Source organism: Hippopotamus amphibius, chromosome 11 (assembly GCF_030028045.1).
Source record: "Hippopotamus amphibius kiboko isolate mHipAmp2 chromosome 11, mHipAmp2.hap2, whole genome shotgun sequence".
NCBI classification, from domain to species: Eukaryota; Metazoa; Chordata; class Mammalia; order Artiodactyla; family Hippopotamidae; genus Hippopotamus; species Hippopotamus amphibius.
The window spans coordinates 29,349,785-29,373,641 of record NC_080196.1 but is presented as its reverse complement, the minus strand read 5'-3'; the positions used below and the strand labels follow the sequence as shown (position 1 = coordinate 29,373,641).

The window sequence follows — 23,857 nt, the reverse complement described above, 5'->3', positions numbered from 1 at the left end:
CTCATATTAACACCTTACGTTACTCTGGTACATTGGTCAAGAATAAGAAATCAACATTGCTATTACAAATACCCCAGACTCTGCAGATTTCCATTAATGACCTCCTCTGTTCCAGGACCTGATCCAGGGTACCACACTGCATTTAGTTGTCTGTCTCCTTATTCTCCTCTGGTCTGCAGTGGTTTTTCAGAATTTCCTTACTGCTCACGCTTTGACAGTTTTGAGGCATACTGGTCAGGGTATTTTGTAGAATACCGCTCAATTTAGGTTTACCTGATGTTTTATCTCATAATGAGACTGGGGTTGCACGTTTGTAATTACATTGTATACGGAGATACATGAATCCACATGAATTGTTACTGATGGGTCAGTAATGATGTTAATTTTGACCACTTGGTTAAGATGGGATTTGCCATCATTGTCCTAATGCCATTGCTAAGACTTCATGGGGGAGGGAGAAAGGCCCACCCAGAGTGAGACTGGAATTGGAAGCTGGAGGTCTTCAATAGTATCAATGTATTAGCCCCAAGTTTTAGTTTACTATATACAAAAGATTAGATGGTATATTACTCAGTTATTTTAGATTTGCTAAACCATAAACGGGCACTGTGTGCTTCTAATAAACATTTTTAAAGGATTAAAAAAAGAAAAAAGTCGGTATTTGCCAAAGTTCTCCTCTGTGAAGTTACTACTGTTCTCTTTCCATAGCTTCCTCTTTGGAAGTGAGTCCTTAACTTCAGCTCAGACTCCAAAGGGAGGGGACTAGGTTCTGCCTCCTGAAGGAAGAGTTTTGACATATACTGTGTTGAATTTTTCTTTGAGGAAGATTTGTCTAATAGAAGAGCGGTTTAAAAAGAAAGGCGTGGTCATATTCTACTGTACAGTTTATGCAGGTGCAGACTCAAAAGGCTTCATTGATTTTGGTAAAATGAAGAGTGAGGCTACCTTAGGAAGAACAATTTGAATTTAATTCTAAAGATGGGAGACAGATCAGTGGGAGGAGGGGGAATGGGAGAGGAAAAATTAAAGACAGCATATGTGGACACGTCTTTGAAGACGTTGAGCTCTAAAGTGGGGCTAGGAATGAGAGCTGTAGTTCAGGATTCCTGAGACAATGATATTACATTCTGTTCTTTTTATACATCTTGTTCTAGAAGCGTGGTTCTCAATTTCTTTCTTTCTACCTTACCTCCATCCTTCCTTCCATCCTTCCTTCCTTTATTTCTTTTTATTTTTGACTCAGCCCTTCCCCAGCAGAGGGTTACCCTCCAGCCAAGGGCCCCAGGCCAGGTTTTGAGAGATGGGGGAGGAGGGGGAGCATGGGAGACTGGGAGAACCACCCTAGGCTGGCAGACCAGCTGGTCCTGGGTGTTGCCTGAAGGAGCTGAAAAGTGAGTTCTAATTCAGAGCCTCCTGTGCTCCATCTCCCAGTCTGTGGGGCTCCCGTGTTTCCTGGGACAACTCTCTAACTCCTCCCTGGGCTTTTTTGAGGTATAAGTGATGGACAATAGTATAAAAGTTTCAGGTATACAGCATAGTGATTCACAAGTTTTCAAGGTTATACTCTATCTATAGGTAGTATAGAATATTGACTATATCCGCCATGCTGCACAATATACCCTTGTAGCTTCTTCATTTTATACATGGTTCTCAATTTCAAGTCAGGTTTCTAGTGATCTTCGTTGGAAGAGAATACAGCTTTCAGAATCTTCAACCTGATTCAATAGATTAAATTTACATCACCAAAGTCAATGTCAAAATCCAAAGTTGTTATCATAGATTAGGTGACTTTTTAATCTTTTGTATGAAAAGGAATTCTGTAGAATAAAAAGCAGATCCAGGAGAAAAGGACTCATTACCGTCTAGAATCAAATACATAGCTAAGCTGTCTGTGATTTCCTTGTTAGTAAATGTCGAATCTGAGCAGATGATGCGATCGTCTTCCACATAGCCCTGCTCCATCTGTACTGGACACTTAATAAATTTTGTCTGGACACTTGCAAGAAGCCTGGCAATTGTTCTTCACAATGTTATTATTACAGGTCCTTGTTTTCTTCAAAGATTTACAGTTAGCATAGGCATCGTCATACTCACAACTATTGGCTGGAATAAAAAAAAAGAAATTAGTCACTTTGTTATCATTTTCTTCCATAGCAGCACCACAAACAGTGAACACACTGTGAGTGAGGAGGAGAAAATTGAGCAGACATGATTGCATTATTACACGATGAGGAGCATTTCATATCTTGAGGGACACCTGAGGTCTCGTAGTGAAACTCCCTGATTAACCCATCAATTCTTTTTTTTTTTTTAAATAAATAAATAAATTTATTAAAAAAAAGTGATAGAGTGTTACTCTCTTTGATTACCTCGTATTATATAAGACATTACTTGCTAGCAAACACTATTAAAGGTCGCAAGGCGGGGTGTGGAGGGCAGCCCTACCTAGGAAGTGAGATTGGCATCGAGGCTGAACCGGTAAGAAGGCAGGACTCTAAGTCTTTCCATCACATGGAAATGGATTCTGTTAACAACCTGAGTGAATTTGGACATGGACACCTCCTCCGTCCAGACAGGAACTGAGCCCTGGAAGATATGCTGATTATAGTCCCAGAAGACCCCGCTAAGCCATGGCCAGACTTCTAACTCACAGAAACTGTGAGGTCATGTATGTGCTTCTTACACAATAATAGAAAACTAATAGTTAGTATCTCAATGAATATAACATATAAACGGAACAATTTAATGGGATAGAATTGTAGGTACAGGGATTGACATGCCGCCATCTTTTAGCTCCTCAAGTCACTTCTGAAGAAGTGTAAGATGTCAACCCATCACTTCTTTTGAAATGTGCACCTTTTGAAATGTTTCTAAAATGAACTGACGTCGTTTCCTCCCTGAGAAAACAGAGTACAATGAATTGAAATGAACCTCTCTACAACTGCACTACCCACAATGATAGTCATCGCCATGTGGTTGTTTAAATTTAAGCCTAATTGAATTAAAAATGAAATACAATTAAAATTTCAAGTCCTCAGTGATACTAGTTACATTCCAATGTGTCCGGGGCTACTTTATAAGACAGTGCAAATATCGAACATTTCCATGAATGCAAACATTATATTGGACCTTGTTGCCCTACACTCTAATGCCACTTGTCTTCCTTTTAGGAGTAAGAAATCGTTATGAGAAGATAAGGGTGGAAAAATGTAAACGCGGAAAGGAATTTTACTATGATTGTTGGGCATTTCCATTTGGATGTCCCTCAGTGGTCACAAACTCAATAAATCTCAAACCAAATGCATTTTCCTACCTCCAAGCTTGGCAATGTTTTGGTATCCCTTCCCAACTGTCAGCTCCATTCACCCGGGCTCAGAGAAGTGGCACTTCAACTACTAAATAATTTAAAGCAGGCACTAGGAATCAACCTGAACTCATTCCCTTCTATTTTCTAGTTTCTCTCTCTCTCTCTTTTTTTTTAAAATTGAAGTACAGTTGATTAACAATGTTGTTTTCCCAGAGGAACAACAAGCACAGGCAAGAAACACAGGCTCTTTGACTTTCTTCCTATTTCTTACTACTATTCATTTCTCTTCATTCATTTTGCCCTCATGCAGTAAAGATAGTTGCTTATAAGCCCATGTTTTTCAACCATCTCCAAGCTGGCTTCCCATCCAATTGTTTTTTCACCCGACTGCCAGCAGCTCTGTATAAAACACAGTCCTGATTTCATCACTCTTCTCTTGAAAATCTTTCCATTGGCTGCTCATGACTAATAAGACAAATTCCAAACTTTTTAACAAATAGTATTCAGCGGAGGTGTCATTATTGTTTTCTCTGGTTGATTTATATAAAGCTTTATATCGTCACTATTCTGAAATATGGCTGTGCAGTTCTCTCAGAGAGAATGCTATAATTCAGTCAGATGAATGCATTTAAAAGGTAAAATAATCTCAGTTAATGGGTCACTTGTATTGTCCATAATAATTTTGATAACATAGGCTAAGTAAAAACACCAGTGCTTTCTACCTCTATTAACAATAACACTGAGAATAAGAGATTATATGGCATTAATTTTACTCCTTTCTGCTAAAATATTTTTGAGGCTTCTCTGAGCTAATAACACTATAAGCAGATTTGACTGACACTTTAAAAGTATATGAAAGTGATTAACAAACAAAAGTGCAAGTGGTTATTAAATTAAGCTTGATGATTCTCACTCCATTATGGGGAAAAGGAAGGAAATTAATTTGATGAACTCATTGACATATAATGAATTATACTATCTGATGTGCCTGTCCAGGCTAAGTCATAGTCTGTAGTCTCACATCTTTATATTTGTGTATATTTCTCTTTGTTAAAATGCCACCTTTGCTATAATGGCATTAATTTGATGAAAACAAAATTCACATTCAATTAGAATGAAAAATTTCCACAGAACCATTTTCATATATGCCAATATGTCACGGGTTGAATACAGTCACAAATAGACATTGGTGGTTGGTGTGTCTTTAGGTTATATACGGTAACAGGCTTTTCATTGCAAATGAGACATAAATTCTCAATGGTGTGAAAGTTCTTGAATGCACTCTGTTGAGTAATATTATTGTTGTCTTTTGCAGGAAGGCATTGCTTAAGTTGGTTACATTCAGAATATTTTCATTTCTTTTCTTTTTTCAGAATATTTTCTAAATCTTAGTAACGTCAGGTCACTTTTATTAAACTAGCAAGTTAATGATTTCAAACTTACTGCATAGTCCTTTGTCACAATGCTTGGGGCAGCTGCCGCAAGGTGTTCCTTTTTGGTAAGGGACATGTTCTCTGCCAACAATATTACCACTGAAATTTGAAATACAAAATGTCAAACATTTTTCATTTCTCAGTTTAGTTTATGCTCCAAGAGTAGCATCTGTCACGATATATACCTAAATATCTATTCAGTATTTTTAATCCTGTCAAATAACTGAGAAACTAACATTCCCAAAGTGTACTCGACAGCAGTGCAAAGTAAGAGAAAAATTCACATGTACTCTCCCTTCCTTGACCATAGTCTCACAGCTTGAGCTGAAATGGGATAATAATAGGCTCTAAACTTTCCAGAGAATATTTCATTGTGGCAACACTCTTTATCTCCCAGTAAACTTGGTGGAATTGGTAAGGCTGTGCACCCCTAGAAGTAAACATATCCTGTAGAGAGACAGAGACCCTCCTGGGTGACAGACGGTTGCAGACGGAAAATATTACTGTGAAGTGTAATTTTTATATTTAAAAAGGAAAATATAATAATTTGTCTAGTACAAACTAAAGAAAGTAAAGCACTGGGATAATTTTTGGCTTCCACGTGGGGGTGGTGTTGATTGTTAAATGATTCTTGGTGTGTGTTTTTAAGAGGTAGGTGTGTTTGAGGAGGTTTTTGAATGCCTAGAGATTTTGTGTGTGAGGTTTTTTGTGCTTGCCACAAATGGGAATGTTAGTTAGGAAAAAAAAAAAGAGGTTTCATTAACACTGATCTTCAGCGTACGTGGGTCTTACAGTGACCAGCCTGCCCCTCACTGATGCTGATGACACATTGGCCACTATTATCTGAAAATATAAGGCAAAAATCTCAGTTGCACCATGTGGACCGAAGACCCAAGGCAAAGTATCTGAATCTCAGTCTCTCTGCATAGAATAGAGCTCTATGTGTGGTAGCCCTTGGAAAAACTGTCAAACAGATACAGAAGTATTCGGGAGGTTCTCTCACAGCTGCTTTCCCTCATTATTCACTCCAACTCTCACTTCAGATGCCTGGTTCCACGTCTTCCCTCTCATAGCCAGGCAGTGAGTTTGGATGCATTCTTCTAGGACCTTTCGATTCTTTCTCCCAAACCCTAAAGTGGTGCTTGTGGGAAAATGATGTTGAAGGTTACATTTCTCAGAGTGCAACCCTACCTCACCTGGGTCATTTAGAGCTTCAAAATGTATATAAACCACATAGGAAGCTTGGTTTTAGGGGAAACTCTCCCTCCAGTGGTAAGGAATTTCAAACACGAAAGATAAATGAAAATGAAGAGGTATGTTGTGACTATATGTCTAGTATAACCCTACGCATTTTTGTGCATAATTCAGGCATATTGCTGGAGGAAGGGAAATATTTCCTGCTATAAATCAAAATCTTAATGGATGACTCCTTCAAGATATGTGTGTGTGTGAGTGCGCGCGTCTGTGTGTCAAATTCTGAGAAGGAAAACTTGAGATATTACCTTTTCTTGACAATTGGGAATGTATCAACATCTTTTGAAAAGCCCTTGAGGTCCAAGATTAATCAATTGTTAATGGTGTGATGTAGGCATTTTGAGATAAGCAGGTGTAGGAACATTTGATTATAAAGAGCTGGAATAATTAAAATGTCCTTCCCCATTTGCTAGCTCAGCTATATCCATGACCTAACCGTCAAGCTTTCGCTTTCTAGTGTGTGAATTTAGTAAGAACGGACTACGCCAAATGGAGAGAACAGCACACTGCATATACACACGAGTAACCCTGAACTTCAGGAAAGGCAAATGAGAGGGAAGAGAAATCATTTTAGACATGAGGAGCGAAACCTTCAGAACACTATTGGAACAGAGAAGTTGGTCTTCTCTCTGAGAAACTGGTTGTGCCTCAAATTTAACAAACTCTTCTAAAGTTTTATCCCTCCTCCCCTCTACTGAAATATGCTTTTTTTAAAATAGTTTGGTTTGTCTATTAGTTAATAATTTTAAAATATTAAATTGCTGACAGCATTCTTGACAGCAAACTTGAAAGTATATACTCACGCAGGACAATACTGGCAAACGTAGAAGTATTTTAGTTTCTGTTGATTGGGACAGTAGGCAACTGCACATCCGATACGGTAAGATGAGTACCAAACAAGCTATGTGCCCATAAATGAAGATATGAGAGTACATTAGAGAAGAAAATATCAAAAAGCAAACAGTAGGAAATACAAAGCTGAAAATAAGGTTACTGATATATTTTGTTTCTGCATACCTTGTGGATATATTTAGTTAAATTCTTGACTCAAGGTACAAACCTCTTATTTTTTTAATTTTATTTTTTAAATTTATTTATTTTGGCTGCACCATGCGGCTTGCGGGATCATAGTTCCCAGACCTGGGAATGAACCGGGCCACGGCAGTGGAAGCACGAGACGCAACCCACTGCACTGCCACGGTCTTCCCTAAAAATCTCTTAAAATGCTACATTTCCATGTACATTCACTATTTTACCCATTTGACTATAAGAAAAATACAGAGTATATTTCCCCACTGAGAGCATGCAGGCTTTTGACAAATGACAGCTCACAGCTGAGATACCCACAACATGCCAAACAACCCTTTACCCATTTGACATCTTCCCCTCAGTTCAACACTGGAATCAGTAAATATTTGCAGAAGGCTTTCTTTTTAGGGTATTGATGTCAGAAGGTTGTTTATTTGTTCCCCTTACCTGGGTATAATGTCCGACTATTGCTCTAGGCCTCTTTGGCCCTACAGCAAAAGTAAAATCACGGACCTCATCATACCAGCTTTGGGTTGCTTCTGACCATGAAAGAGGGCGACTTGACATAAAGAGATTCTCGCCACAGCGCCTGGTACCTATGAAGAAACAGATCATTCACAGGGAAATCATAAAGCACACAAAGTTCTTGTTCTTCAAAGCCCTCGTATTTGCTAATCCATGAGGGAGTTTCTCATCAGCTATAAGCTGGATAGAAGCCAGACGTGCTTAACACCTTGAGACTGGCCTCAGCAGACCCAATTTTGGGTAAAGTCTTCTTTCTTTAATATCTGCCCTCCCTAGATTCGTTCGTTTACGCTTTAAATTTTTCACGAGTGTGCCTCAGGTGCTCTCAGCTTTGTGTCAGAAGCTTGCTAAAGGCAGAGACCAATGTATAATTTCTCTCCGATTCTTGCCCGCACTCACCAGAGATTTTTATATAAAAGACCCTGAAGAGATGCTTAGGATTGTTATTTTGTAGGAACTTTGCAAAAAAGCGAACACTCTGCCTTTAATGAAGAGGCCTAGTATGAAGCAAATGACACCAGGAGGGACAATATTTTCAAAGAGTATGGGTCTGCCCTGAATCAGCAAGTGAGAACCTCACAGGCCAAAGTGTCAGAGAAAAAGGAAAGAAGTGCCTTGCAGCACAGCAACAGTTTGACATATTTTCAGTATATGTTTCAATATATTTTTGAAGCCAAACATCTCTATTTGGATGGCTTGAAATGTAATGTCTACATGCTACTTAACGGGAGTGTAAACTGCTCTTGCATAACTCCTTGAAGAAGGATGGAAAGAAGCTAAGATTTTAACAGTAGACTGGGCTCTTCAAGACCATTTGCTCCAATCTTCTACTGAATATACGTATGCCTCTTCCTAATTGCATTAAATTATAGTATAAAAAATACAAACAACAATGACTGTCTTACCTTTAAAACAGGTAAGTTATTTACCACTTCGAAATGTGGCTTGCCATTGGGCTCTGTCATTGTTGATAATCTAAGTATTTTATCTAATATTTCATACCATACCTATGATATTTTATCTCATTGTTTTCATGTACCTTGCTGTAGAGGTCATGTCTTTTAGGCTAGTTTTGCGTCTAATATAGTATTGCATGTGTAGTAGGCATGCAGAACATACAAGAGACTTGACTTACTCTGATCAAAAAGTAAAAAACAACAGTAAAAGTAGGTGCTAATGCCACATATTTTTGAGTGAAGTTCGGAAACTAGTTGGATAAAATTCAGCATATTTTATAAGTAAAAAAATAAATAAGCTTAGAAACACAATCATTTTCCCTCTGACAGTCCGTTTTCTACTGTTTAAAACAGAGGAAGAGAAGACATGACTGCTTTACGTAGGAGACAGCTAAGAGGCACAAATGTGATCGTGTGTGAGACAGTTTTTGTAAAACATAACACTCAATAAGCATGAGGTGGCGCTTCTCAGAGGCCTCTCTCCCACACAGAGATTTTAACCTGAAAAAGGCAGCATCAGAAGCAACATTTATTCACAAAGTTTTCTTAATGCAACGTCAAAAAATGGTCCCTGTGATCTTTCTTGTTCATTTCCTCCACAAACACGTGTTCAGTTACATACCTACTGTTCTATCCTCTGGCTTGCTGTGTTTGAGAAGGCACTTGTTTGCCCACTTTTTGGCATTTGCTGCTGCCTTGCTGTCCCATTGCTAAAACAAGAAGAGAGAAAAAGATACAGCATTAATGACTCAAATTACTAAGAAACATAAGCCTTATAACAAGATTGGTAGATTGATTGATATCAGTATAAAATGTCTGTCTGTGCATCTTCTGATTATCATGATAATCAAAGACATCTTTTTGGATGTGTCTTTCTCCGAGCTACAAAGAAAACATGCATAGTACATCTACCTGAAGTCATTGAAAAATCTAAGTTAGTCGATGGTCTATTTTCGATGTCACAGCAGCCACACCTGAAGATTTTTAGTAATGGTCCTAACTCTAAATTTTGATCAACACATGGAGGTATTGAGATTCCTATGGTACTGAGCTGGCGGACTTCACTCTCAGGTCCTTCCTTTTTTTTCAGCAAAGACATTTGGGAGACGTGTGGTCTTCAGGAGGGTAAAGCGGGCTATGGCACTGATGCTAACGGGAAAAAGCCTTCTGGATCCTAGATTAGGAGAAATAATGAGCAGAAAAGCACTTCTCACTGATGTCCAAAGATGTGGTTTTCATTCTGCCCCCACAGTGTAAATAGCCCTTTAAAATGGACAAGTCACTTAACCGTTATGAAGCAAAATGAAAGATTTCTGCACTGTCCTATAGCGCAAATGCAGCTTAAGCTTTGGGCCCCTCACATGCATGGGCCCTTCCAGACTTGCAATAGAGCACCTCAGAAGATGTTTGGCCATTTTTTGTGGGGGTGGGAGGAGGTAAAATTTGCAGTGGCATGATATTTTTGTCCCCTCTTCCTGAAAGTCAACAAAACTTCGGTTTCCCCTTACTAATGACGTGTCCTAGAAAGGCCTAGGGCCTAAAGGGCAGCCCAGATGGAGTGGACGTGAATAACGAGGGTGTTGTGGATGATGGCACTGTGGGTGTGACTGCACGGAGGGGACCTAGAAGGGAGAGGCGCACACTGACCAGGTCAGAAGGCGCATACTCACATCAGCGCCAGGGTTCAGGTAGAGGCTTTAGGGGTTCCACGGGCACCTGGGAACTGTGTACAGATTACCTATTATATATGTGCATATGGATGTATGTGTGCATGTGCATTTGTCTCCTTCTGGGAGGAGAAATTCCACTTACAAAGATGGTAAAGTCTGCAACGGACATGATAGAGAACAGATTCTGACGGATTAAACTATTGTAGCAAAAAGAACATCGAAGGAGGAAATACAGGTTTTAAGTAAAGATAGTACGTGAAATTTAAAAGAAGAAGACTTTCTTCCCTGTCCATAACACAGCTCAAATAAAACACCAAAATGGAGGCAGAACTTCCCAAGCCCAAAAGTTCTCAAGAGGTGTCATATACTAGCTCTTATCACAGCTGGCTCAAGCCACTCTCCGTATGTTACCACTTCTTACCATCTTCAGCATGTTGCTGGCAGGTGGAGAGACTCGTCTCCTCAGGTCATTGTGTTTGTTTACAATCTCACTTTGGACCTTTTGGAGGGTGGTTGACAAAGCACCAAACTTTGGATCCTGAAGGAAAGTCAAATGAGGATTATTTTTTTTAACGTTTTGGAAATTGCATATAAGAATGAATAAGTTAATTCAAGAGAACAAAGATTATTATTTTTTTTAAGATTGTTTTCGTGTGGACCATTTTTAAAGTTTTTATTGAATTTGTTACAGTATCGCTTCTGTTTTATGTTTGGGTTTTTTGGCCACGAGGCATGTGGGATCTTAGCTTCCCAACCTGCCACCTCTGTGTTGGAAGGAGTAGTTTTAACCACTGGACCATCAGGGAAGTCCCAAGAGAACAAAGATGGTTTTAAGAAGTGTTCAGTTCAAGTCTATATTAGTTATTTAACAGTGCCAATGAATCTGAGCTCAAATTATGACTTTTAAATAAGAAAGAATGTTGAATTTTGAAAGTGGGGATGTTATTCACGTCATGACAATGAAAAACACCTCAGACGGGACTTCCCTGGTGGTCCAGTGGTTAGGACTCTGTGCTTTCATTGCACATGTGGGTTCCATCCATCCCTGGTCCAGGAACTAAGAATCTATAAGCCACGCAAGCTTCATGGTGTGGCCAAAAGTAAAAGTAAAAAGATAAAAATAAAAACACCTCTGAGGCTACAAATACCAATTTCTAGTATTAAGAGACGTCTTAATGTGATTTTGCTAGACATAAGCGTGAAACCTCAAAGACAAAGTTACAAGAGAGGAGCCACTAACATTCTTGTTCACACTCAGGTGCAGAAAGGGAATGATAAGGGTAGAGGTAGGTGTCTGCTTTTAGACATGCAGGGAACCTTGATCTGACAGGCTGTGTGTATTTAAAGAATGTTTGGGCCCAGTCCAAGTATATTCAATACTCCAGTAAATGATTCTACCTATTCTGTAGCAGATTTTAGGGGGTCACTCCAAAGACAGTTTTACAATATACAAAAATCTCCAAGGCAATTTGAAGGGAGCAAAGCCATCCAGTTAATGGACTATTGTGGACTTTGCTCCTTTTAGTAACAGAAATGTAATTGACAAGGTATTAAATCAGGTGCTGATACTTTCAGTGTATCTTTGTGTGTGTCTGTGTATGTGTGTTGGAGGGTCCTAAGCCTGGAGGTGGAGGAGGGTGTATGAATAGTTCCCTCAAAGTCTAAGCAATTTGATGACCTAAATTTGCAGAAGAGTCTGATGTTGTATGTGAATGAGCAAAATTTGGACGTGTAAGTTCAAACAGACAGGGTCCTTTGCTGATTTTCCCTGACACCTTGGGAGAAGTTATTCTCTCCCCCCTCCCCAGCTTTTAAGTCCCCTCCAAGCTCTGCAAATACTGTGAACACGTGTCTGACCACAACTTTACTGCCACAATCTCATTATGTGTGCATTTCTCCTGCCTGCTCCTGTGTTCCTAAGAACAGGGACAAATACTGAATGCATGGTACCCACAGATCAGGCTCATTACCAGCCATTGACTCCTAAGTTAGAAAGGATGCAGATGTGAAACATCAGTAGTGACTGATGGCTGCATCACAGAGATATTTGCTGGTGCAAAGGACCAAAATGCTATGTCCCTTTTAAATAATTTTATAAATGAAGACCAGGAGATGGACTAGACAGACAACAGGGGACTGGAAAGGCCTGTGAAAGGAATCTTCAGGGAAGAAATTGGGAAAAGAGCAAACTACCTGAATGAAACCCTAGGTCTATGAATACAGTGTCTTCAGATTGAAACTTTGATTATGGTCACGCGATGGCTGTATTTGTGAATGCCAAATGAGGTTAAATGCCGTGTCAGACTCCTCTGGTCTGAGGAGTTTCAGGTAATCTACATCCAGAGTCAGAGGAGGGTGTGGAAACAGACAGCAATGACCAAAGCCCCTCACATTCAGAGGTTGTCTGATCAGGAGATAGACACCGTACATGGGCATCTCCACACCAGTCACTGGGGAGCATGATAGATTCTGTTCTCGATTATTAAAGTGAAGCAGCGTATTAGAAATAATTAGAATATCTTACCTTACATATACTCATTATAAGGTTATGAGAAAAGTCGAAATACTTAATATCTTTAGTAAATTTTCTTTTTTTAATTTAAAACGTAGGTGTAATTATTATCACAAGGTAACTATGAAACATTAAATGTGGTGATGTGTGTGAAGAAGTGTTGCTATTTTGAGGTTATATAAGTGTATCATTAATTTTCTGTGAGGGTCACATTGAAATGGATTAAATAAAAGTAAATTAGAAAAGATCTTGGGATAGGAGAAGTTTCCTTAGCTTATAAATCCACAGACCAGTGCTGTCAATAGAAATATAATTAAAGCAACACACATCATTTTAATTGTTTGGTGGTCACTTTAAAAAAGATAAAACAAACATATTAAATTGATATGTATAATATGTATTATTCAACAAATGTATTTAAAGCGTTTTCTATCAGGCAATCAATATTAAAATTATTAGAGATTTTTTACCTCCCTTTTTGCGCTGAATCTTTGAAGCATGCTCTGTATAGTATTTACACAGATCTCAACTCAGACTATCCGTATTTCCAGTGTTCCACATCCTCATGTGGGCACAAGCTACCATACTGGTTGCCACAGCCTTAGACTTAAGTACTTTGAGCAACTGAGGAATACTTTGTGATGCCCCAGACCCGCCAGCCTTTTTTTCTTTCAAAAATTGGTCTAGTACCGAGCTGTCCCTCAAAGTTGCTTGAACTGTTCTGAAAAGGTTTTTCCCCTTGACCGTACCTGTCCATTTGCAGGAAAGAGCGGAAGCCACACAGCAGCCAGGAACAAAACCCCCGTGAATAAGGCCATTGCTGGGAAAACAAAACAAAGGGAACAGAGACTGCATTGCTGTGTTTAGTGCATGAACTTCTGTGGAACACAGGGAAAAACAAAACAAACAAAGTAAGGATCTCAGTTACCCCAAGTTCGTTAGTAAGGAGACAAGGGAGGATGTGTCACAAGGCGCCAGTAGGATGATAATGGATTCAGCCCAGACATGAGCCTCCAATGGGGACAATAAAGAACAAACAGAAGCACGAGACTGAAGCCCTTGAAGACCACCTGTAAGTGTTGATGCTACACTACCCAGTTCCACCCTAGCTCCACTGTTGGTCTACAGAGCTATTCTCCTGGTTCTGAGGAATGGTTTCTTCACTTGCCCATTCAGGAGTAGCAATTGCTCCCAACTGTGACAAAAAAAAATTGGTCCTTGCTGGTTTCCTTACACCCTGCTTTATCCTTTATAAATATCCCCCAATTAATATCTCCTCACGTTTCTATGGAGCACGTGTGCCATTTCTTTCCTGCCAGAGCTCTGGCTCATAGTCTTGTCGTCCCTAGAAGCCTAGGTACATCCATGAAGAAGTAAGTGCTTTTCCTTGATACTTTCAACCGTTCTCCTCAACTCTGCCCAGTGTCCCCCTTCATTCCCACTCAAACCATTCTCTTTATTTCATCACCTCAAATCCTAAAAAAGGCAACATTCTCCTTCTGGATCTAAAAACAGAAGGTACAAGTCTCATGTTCCAAGGTATTACCAATCCATTGTATGAGTACCCTTCATACGTTCACATCCTTTGCCTCACTAATACAACTTCTTGTAATCCTGAGGAAATAGGAATATAAATTGGAAAACTTTAGCCGTAAAATTTTCATCACATTAATATTTATAAGGGTGAAGCTGTAGTGAATTACATGCTCAAAACTAGGGATATAGAATGTCTAAATCAATTAAAACACATGCTCTTGATAAAGCATATTAGACAAGAAGTTATGTTTACAGTGCTTTTGTAACAAGGAAAATGCTTAATGTTTCAAAGTTAAGATTCAAAACAACAACAAAAAAGGCAGAACACCAAATAGTACATGGGAGATCCTTAGCCTTCTGTTAAAGAGTCTGGTGCCTTCCAAAATTTATATGTTGCAACCTTAACTTCCACCCCCGCACCCCCCCTCCCCCCACCAGCCCGCCCTGCCGCAACCAGCGTGGACACATTTGCATTGGGTCTCTACATAAGTAATTAAGGTTAAATGATGTTATAAGCATGGGTTCTAATTCAGTGGAATTAGTGTTATTTGAAGAAGAGACATCAAAACGCTCTCGCTCTCGTTCTTGCTCTCGTCTCCACGAACACAAAGAAGAGCCCGTGTAAATACACAGTGAGAATGTGGTTGTCTGCAAGCCAGGAAGAGAAGTCGCACTAGATACTCATCATACTGGCACCCTGCTCTCAGATTTTAATCTCCTAAATTGTGAGAAAATAAATTTCTGTTGCTCAAGCCACCCAACTGGGGGATTTTGTTATAGCAGCTCCAACAGAGAATACACAGTCCCATATTTAATATTTGAGAGTTAGATTACTTTCAAGTGAGTTCCAAGGCCCATAACATGTAGTCATTGGAAATCTGAAGCTACATATTGGTGTTAGGCGCGTAAGCAAAACACTAGAAGAGAAGGTTATCCCTGGCTGCCATTCAGCATCCGTACTTTAATGCACCTTGGCTTTTCTCATGGGTATATGACAAAAGCTCTATGAGGTAGGTTTTGGGGGGGCCAGCTTTAAGATAAGGGGACAGAAGAGCTTTCATTGCATAGTAGTATTGGTGCCCTTGATGTGCAGGGAGGTCTGGGAATACAGATGTTATGATTCACCTGGAGGACAGCAACAGAAACAGGACCTCATGCCCTTCTCCCACAAAACTAATGATCAGACAAAAAGCCAGGCAAAGAGCAAATAAAATTAAACAGAAATAGAAGAGAATGAGTTTATCCTCATGTGATAAGGCATGCTTTTCTTCTCTGCATTTTCTATAATGAATCTATATTACCATAATTAATTTGTAAAGGAAAAGACCTTTATTACAAAGACACTCTTGGAAAAGTGCCTCCGACTTTGTCAAATTTAGTATCTTAGTTGTTCTTTTGCCGCCTGGTGAAGCTGATGGTTTAGGCATTATGATGTCCACGTAAGGGAAGAACGGAAGCACAGAGATATTAAGTAATCTCCCAATAGACTCATTGCCAGTTAGAGCACAGTTGGGACAGAACCCAGGATTTCTTTCAACCTCAATATCCATTTCCTGCTAAACTGTGTCATACTTTTTGAGGTCTTGCGTCTCCAGGTAAGAATGAAAGCACTTAATGACTTATCTGCCTTGACAAAAATAGTTATACATTACTATAAATCTTTTTGCAGCTGATAAATAGCCAGTAGATGACTGAACATGTTTGAGAAAATTAGAAAAAAAATTAGAGAATATAAACAATTAAAACAATCATTTTCTGTCATCCTTCAAATATAAAACTTCTAAGACTTGGAGAATGCAAAGAATATTTTCTTAGGATATCCATCTTGATTTCAAAATGTCGGCCATTATAATATCCTTATTTATGTAATTTTGTTGAGATAATCTAGCACGTTGTCAGCATTTTAATGAAGTATTTCGTCTATTTAATCACCAGAACGCGAAGGGACAGAACTGGAATGGAAATCACAAAACTGATGGCTTTATTCCTATACGGGTTCTACGAGGGATACAAATGATACACGTGTTTCTGCAATGGTTTGGAACTTTAAGCTCTTCTATACCATTAAAATTTCACTCACAGCAATAGGATAAGGTTGATTTTGTTTAGATTTTAGGTGGATGAGAGGAAGAGGTGGGAAAATGGAATAAAAACGTGAGGACATCAGATCACTGTCTTCCAAAAAGGAGAGTCACCTGGGACTTGCCTCAAACGATTCCTTGGTTTTACGGATTGTCTCCCAGTGATTCTAGATGGGATCAGCACAGCCAAAGGTGGTAGTTGCTAATATCTATAAAAGCCCCACCGCCCCGAGGAGAATCATTTAAGAGTTCTTTGGACTTCATCTTCAAAAGTAGCCAAAGAATTCAAGTGACAGGTTATCCCAGGAAATCTTCTGCAGTTAGTGGAATTAGGGTATAACTAAGAACATTCAGAATACCACACACACAGTGTGGGTGATCTTGGTATAGTGGTGGGACAGCAGTGATTATGAAATGAAAGTAATTAATATGTACATGCTTTGTTGGGGGAGACTAAAGGGAAACAGGTGTTCAGCCTAGAAAAACATTTCTCAGTGGATTTCCTATGAAGTCAGTGTGTCTTGGGTTCAATTCTGAAACAAATTTACAAACTGACTTATTAGCATTTGTGGATTTCAGATTGAGACCCATGTGAAAGCAATATTTTATTCTGTGACTCAGCATACTCTTTCATAAATGAAAGTTTCAGAGAATAATAATTGGGGGTAACAGACAAGATGCAATCAGATGTTTTGGGGTTTTTCTTTTTAAGTTTCCCACTAAGTTGATGTTATACCCCTCTAGGCGGTTGACAGGTTTTGTTAACTACAGATGTGGTGGGAATAAAGTACGGATGAAAACGGGTCCAGGCATCAGGAAGCTGTGGTTTCTCAAGTAGCTGCTTCAGTCGTTAAAGCCTAAATGTCCATTCTCTTAATCACATGTCTGAATTTCTAAAGTAGCAGTGTTTTGATTCATCCCCCTTGTTAAATGTGCTGTTAGGATCATCCCTTTAAAACCACAGACCCAGGGGCCAGGGTTTGGGCCGGGAGGTTCTTGCCAACCAGACCTGTGGAGACATCCCTGCCCCCTCCACTGCCTTGCCAGGTGTAGCAACATCAGACTAGGCATCAGGACAGTAAATCCCAGGGTTTTCTTAAGGGGCAGTATGGTGATAACTCGGTTTACATTTCTAATAGAAGCCCACGGAATCTAAAATAAAACTGTCTATATAGAAAAAAAAAGTGAGGACAGAAAAGGAAAAGCATGAAAAGAAAAATGAACTTGTTTCTGTATAAAGCAAATACACAAATTTAATATCAAAAAGAGCCATGTTTGTTTCTCAGGGATACCTGGCCCCATATTGAGCAAACCCAAACTTTGGCACCTGGTATTGTCCTAAAGGAAAGAGAGCACCGTAAGTGTTGGGAAGCCTGGGATTTTGTTGTTATCCTTATTGATGCTGTTTTATGCAGCTCATCTTTAACTAGCTATATGAAATTGAACATCTTCATTTATCAAGTTAGAATACAGTGACATAGGGTCACCTCATAGGGCTTTTGTAGGGTTGGGGAGATAAGCAAGGTCCAAGCAACCTGAAAACATAAAAAACTCGCCACATACGCACACAAGGCCTAGCATTAACATTACTATTTTTATTATTATTTGGGATGCTTGCTCCCTCAGCAGGAATCTCTCAGCTCTCAGGCTCTTTAGGGATTGGCTTTGCTGAAGGCAGCCTCCTGGCCCAAGGTCATGCTCCCTTCCCAGATCCCCCTCATCCTATACCTGCCAGATGTGGGGTGTTTAAAGGCCTGACCTCTTCGCTCCAAGTACCAACAACTCTGAAGCATCACCCCAACATCAGAACTACTGCAAAGGGGCTGATTGGCTGAAGCTTCCAATGAGACTCTGTCACACATTTGCCTAATCTTGCTTTCTCCCCCTCTCTTCCAAGGGAATTGATTCCAAGGGTGTTTCCTAATAAACTTTCTGTGTCTCAGGTATTGTTACCTGGAGAACCCAACCTGTGACATCATCCACTGGATAATCTTTCTTTCCCCCCTTAACTCTAGTCACGATAGGCACCTTCTTTGTACTTTCATTATCCTTTGATCATATGCCGTTTATACCTCTGATCGTGTTAATCCTCGAACCTGGATTCTAGCAGCATCCTTCAAGAACATTTCCAAGTTCCTCTCCCCAAAGAAACTCACAAGTTAACTCCAAAACCACTGACCTTGCCACTGGATGGGAACCTTTAAATAAAAATCCTACCCCACAGAATTTGGATTATACTCAATTTTTCTGACTCGTGCAAGATTTATTTCTTTCAATTTCTTCATGTGCTTTTGATTTTTTTCCTGTAATTAGATCGTGAGTGTGGAAAGGGCAGACTACCATCTTCATCCTTTTAAATGCCTTATGGTTAAAGATGGCTCACTCTTCACTTGCTTAGTGGTGGAGCTTCAGAAGCTTTCTAAGTCTCCAGAGGACTTGTTCTTAAGTTAGAGTCCTTGGGCACGAACATTCCTCTGGTAATGGCCTCAAGTGGGCCCCTGGAGAATTTATGAGCAAAAGAGAAAAACAGATCCTTTTTTTCCTGCAAGCCAATGACAATCAGGTATTATTCTTTCCTTTAACAGACATTCATCAAGTTTTGCACACTCTATCCAGAATAGCATGCTAGATAATTCCAAACGCACTCAAGTTAACAAGACACGATTCTTACTCACCCTCAGAGCCTCAGCGTATCATTAGGGGAGCCCATCATTCCAGCACCCAGAGTGGGAGCTCTTGAATCTTCCCATGTGTGCAAAAGTGGAGGGTAAAGTTTTCTTTTCTTTTTCTTTTGCCCTGACTCATTCTGATGCTTTTGGAAAAGGACAGGAAAGACTGTAACATAGCTCAGGGCTCTGAAAGCAAGTATATCAGATGAGAAAAATGTGATAAAGGCCCATCATCAGCTGTGAGACCAATGCATTTAACCCCACGCCACCTCTCGTGCCCAGGGCCCTCCTTAAACAGCAGGTACAGGTCAGATAGGTGTATGTGCAGTTCTGTTTGGTCAGTCACACAGAAAGCAGTAGAAAGAATTAGGGAAAATACCTGCCTCTTCCTGCTGTCTACTTGCGTGTGGACAATTTCTGAATGTGTGTAGTTATACATTTCTGCTGCTCTTTCTGTAGTGGCAAACTGTAGATTCCTTTACATTCATTTCCCTTTAAAAAAGCTATTTTGCTATGTGGAAGTCACCACAGCTCTCTTTACATGAATTTCTGTTCTGTGTTTTGTCATTTTCCTTTTCAGGAGCCTAATTATTTCTCCTAAGTGTGATTAGAGAAAAGACAAACCCAGGGCTTTCAAAGATGTACAATTCCAAGTGTTGATGGTTTACTAACATCTAATGACACAGAGCAGAGCAAGTTGTCTTCCTGAAGCGAAAAGGGATATGATACACTCAAACTGTAACATATTATCCCTTCCTCACACTGATGTCACTATCTCCACTAAGTTTAAAACACTCACGTGGAAAAGAAAATATTTTCTCTAATGACATGACATGACGGCTTATCAACAGATAAAAACCATATGTTTAGAAAAATTAGAGGGGCGTACATTGCCTTAAAAGTTCATTTTGTGGAAATAAGAATTTTCAAATTATATCTGAGGAGAATTTGCTCCATTCCTAAGAGGGGAATTCGTAAAAGGGTCCATTTTCAAAGTAAGCTTTTAGCTTCTATTCCAGTGAGGACGTCAAAATAGGCAGCCTTCTTGTTTCACCCCAACATGGACTCTGAAGGAATGACCAAAGCAAAAGAGAATCATGGCTTTCAAGAAATATCAAAAAGATAGCGAGAAAATCTAGGAGAATGAAGTCTCTCGTGACTTCTAGTGTGCATGTGTTGGGGGGTGTGTGTGTGTGGGTGTGGGAGAGTGTGTGTGTGTGTGTGTGTGTGGTGGGTTGAAGTGGAGGAAGGGATTGCATCCTGAGGCAGTAGCTGGGCTGAGTGTGTAGTGATGGCAATGCCTTTTTTTTCTTCCTTTTTTTTTTTTATTTTAATGTTGAAAATGGCCATTTAATGAACGAGTTTGGCTCTAAGGTGACATGATCAGCATTTACAGTTAGAATTGCCACTTAGTATTTTTTTTTTCTCTTTCTGGCTTTCATTTTTTTTTTTTAAGCTCTTTATTGGACTATAATTGCTTTACACTGTTGTGCCAGTTTTTGCTGTACAACAAAGTAAATCATCTGTATTTATACATATATCCCCATATCCTCTCCCTCCTGCAGCTTACTCCCACCCTCCCTGTCCCACCCCTCTAAGTCATCACCCATCTTCAAGTTGATCTCCCTGTTTTACACAGCAGCTTCCTACTAGCTATCTATTTTACATTTGTATTAATAGGCATTCTGTATGTCAGCTTTTAAGGTTAACACCCAAATTATTACCCTATATAAATCATTAATAACTTAGAAGATGATAATTTTCTAAACTTTGCTTATTTGTTAAAGGATGGGTATGAACACTGGCTAGCTTCATTTGCCATTACTAAAATGATTTGTAATTAATTTAACATAAATTAATTTAATACTAGATTGCTTACAAAACTATTTGCTCTATTTCTATCCTTTCCCTATTCGGTCTTTATTAAATTTTTATTTTGTATTGGAGTACAGCTGATGAACAATGTTGTATTAGTTTCAGGTGCACGGCAAAGTCATTCAGTTATACATGTACATGTATCTGTTCTTTTTCAAATCCTTTTCCCATTTAGGTTATTATAAAATGTTGTGCAGAGTTCCCAATACCTTTTAATTCTTGCTCTTGCCTCAAGATAATCATTTTTTCCCCTTCATTGCAAAATTCTGCAGCAACAGAACTAGCCACCTGTCCTGGTGCCAAGTATCCACAAGATAGCATCAGGGAAACAAAACCTTCCTCAGATGTGAAGAGATGTGTGGACTGTTCTACACTGTTAATACAGTCATACACCTATTCCATCCTACGCCCTAGGGTTATGTGAGTATAAAGTAGCATGACTACTTCCTCTCAATGCTGTTTCTTCCTAAAGTGAACCTAAGGAGTGGCACCAAAGGGAAATGATTCTGGGACTGATTCCTAAAACAGATTAAGATAATAGTAAACTATTTATAGGCCTGTTTCATAAACACAATGCAAAAGTTCTAAAATTAACTCACCAATTTCAAAAATTCATTTAAACTCTATCATCAAGTGAAGTTTCTAGTAGGACTGCAAGGATATTCAAAATGAGAAAATTTATTGGTCAAATTCATCACATGAATGGGCTAAAGAAAAGTCATGTGGTAAAAATATGTTATTAAATTCAATCCCTGCTTATAGCCAAATAAATGAATAGAGGAGCTCATTATTTTGGTGATGGCAATATATTAAATATCTACAGCAAGTGTTATGCTATTGGAGAAGCTCTAGGTGCCTTTTATTTAATATTGGGAATAAGAAAAGAATGACTCATGTTCCTGCTGTTGTTCAACATGGTATTGGAGAGATCCTGACCAAAGGCATAAGAAAAGAAAAAAAAATATGTGTAAGTTTTGTCAGGAAAGAGGTAATGTTATTATTTTCAAATGATATCATGATCTATTTAGCGAATACACCACAGTCAACAAGTTTGCTGCATGCGATATTAACCTACAGAAAGCACTATTGCCCTATACTGACGACACTCAACTAGAAAACAAAGTTGGGCCTGTTTTTTGCAGGGATTTAGGATTTAAAATAAAGATACTACTCATAATAGTAATAACAAGTATAAAGTATCTATAAAATAAAAAAATCCTTGTTAGAGAAAAGTGTAAAACTCTAACAAAGGACATGAAGGACGATCTGCATAGATTGAGAGGTTTCCATGTTCTTAAATGGTATGAGTTAATATCATAAAGATATCAATCGTAATCAAACTAATACGAAAATACTTTATAATTTGAGTAAAAATTCTGATTGGCTCCTGAATAACTAAGTAAACCCGTTTTAAGAGGAATTAATGTGGGTATCTTTTCATATTAGCTACTAAGATAGACTTCAAACTTATGTTGACAAAACTTAGATATTATTGTAGGAAGAGACTAATGGACTGATGGAGGTGAGTGGAATGTTTAAGAAATGGACCAAACAAGGCATTAGAAAAAAAGATTAGAGGAAGAACCGATTATCCAGCATATGGTGTTGGGAAAACTAGCTCACTATATGGAGAAAAAGAAAACCAGGTCCTTTTTAAACTTTTTCTATAAAGGTGAATGTAGAAGGATTACATTTATAAATAGGGAAAATGATTTATACGCAACTCTTTACAGCCATACCCCTTTGCTTTAAGTGAGCCACACATAATAATGCTGTTAAATGGTGATGCTGTCTTTTGTGTGAAGCACTGTGTTATTCTCTATAGGCTCTCTTTAAACTCACAGCAATCTAGGTAGTAGACGTTACTCAATACCCCAATGTATAGATGGGCAGTCCAAGGACCAGAGATTTAATAATGAAATGCCATAAACGTGCAAGCAGAAGAACTTGGGGGATAAGCCCAGACATTTTGGTCTCAGAGCCCTTGTTCCTGAAAAAATTGAGTACAGTTAGTCGTATAGGCTGGTATTCTAGGTTTTGATTTTAACTAGCAGAAGAGGCAACACCAGATCTTCTCTGGCAATAGTGTGAGTCTTCCCTAAGCTTCCTGGATGGCATCTAGCCATAGAGGAGAAAAGCATTAATAAAATATTTTTAAAGTGAAATCTTCCCTTTATGAATCAAGTAACTGCTCACATCATCAATAGAGAGTTATGTGGTCTCTTAATAGCTAATTATCCAGGATCACTTCTTATTTGCCAAGGAGTAGAAAGTTTTATATAGAAATTGCTTCCTTATATAAAATATAACTGATATTATATCTAAATTACTTATATAAATGTAGATGCCTGAATAGATTGACTTTTGCTTGGAAAGCTTCTAAAAATCTTTTTTTGGTTTGAGTGCATTTCATAGGGTATATTTTATGTTAGGTTGGTAATCTTTAGAATATTTTTGTCTCAAGGTGGGTGCTGTTATTTTGCTTTGGTGGATTTAAAACTACTAGCAATAGCTTCCCATACTTATTTTAATAATGTCTATATTATATAATGTCCATATATGTTAGTATTAGGAAAGTTATTCATGTGGAAGTATATACACCAATATAACCATACCTTTTCATTTTTATCTTAAAGGAAGTTCTAGTATAATTGTTTCCAAAAGTCATAGACATGGCAATTAATTATATTACTTATTTTAGAATGAAAGGTAAAAAAAAGAATAATTTGTTAAATTGGATAAAAGTGGTTTTTGTTAATAATAGAGCAATATGTTACTTTCTTAGCTTGAAAAATATGATAACAAGATCATTACTCTTAATAAAGGTTATCAACAGACTTGAAAAGCATAGTGCCATTTACTAGGTATCCTTTCACCACTGACAAGGGGTAAGCACTTTGGCACAACAAAATGGTCACTTTAAAATAAAGATATTATCACTTACTGTTGTCCTCAGGGCAGGATGAGGTTATCTGCTTTATCTGTAGGAAGAAGGAAGGTGGAGAGAAAG

General features: G+C 38.7%; 1 protein-coding gene across 1 annotated transcript; it reads right to left on the bottom strand.

Annotated features, from left to right (window-relative positions):
* Positions 1–1,225: 1,225 nt before the first annotated feature.
* On the bottom strand, positions 1,226–23,827 carry LOC130831889 (cysteine-rich secretory protein 3-like). The gene is made up of 8 exons (XM_057700352.1): positions 23,792–23,827; positions 13,436–13,506; positions 10,596–10,712; positions 9,127–9,214; positions 7,471–7,619; positions 6,798–6,895; positions 4,751–4,839; positions 1,226–2,103 (listed from the first exon to the last, which is right to left on the bottom strand). The coding sequence occupies exons 2-8, from the start codon at positions 13,502–13,504 to the stop codon at positions 1,976–1,978; spliced, it is 738 nt and encodes a 245-aa protein (XP_057556335.1). The 5' UTR covers positions 13,505–13,506; positions 23,792–23,827; the 3' UTR covers positions 1,226–1,975.
* Positions 23,828–23,857: the final 30 nt, after the last annotated feature.

Excerpts from the sequence above, each read along its gene's own strand:
- LOC130831889 (XM_057700352.1), bottom strand. The coding sequence starts at position 13,504 with ATGGCCTTATTCACGGGGGTTTTGTTCCTGGCTGCTGTGTGGCTTCCG. Across the intron at positions 9,215-10,595 it reads CCAGCAACATGCTGAAGATG|CAATGGGACAGCAAGGCAGC; the intron begins GTAAGAAGTGGT and ends TTCTTGTTTTAG. Across the intron at positions 4,840-6,797 it reads GTTTGCCAGTATTGTCCTGC|TGGTAATATTGTTGGCAGAG; the intron begins GTGAGTATATAC and ends TTCAAATTTCAG.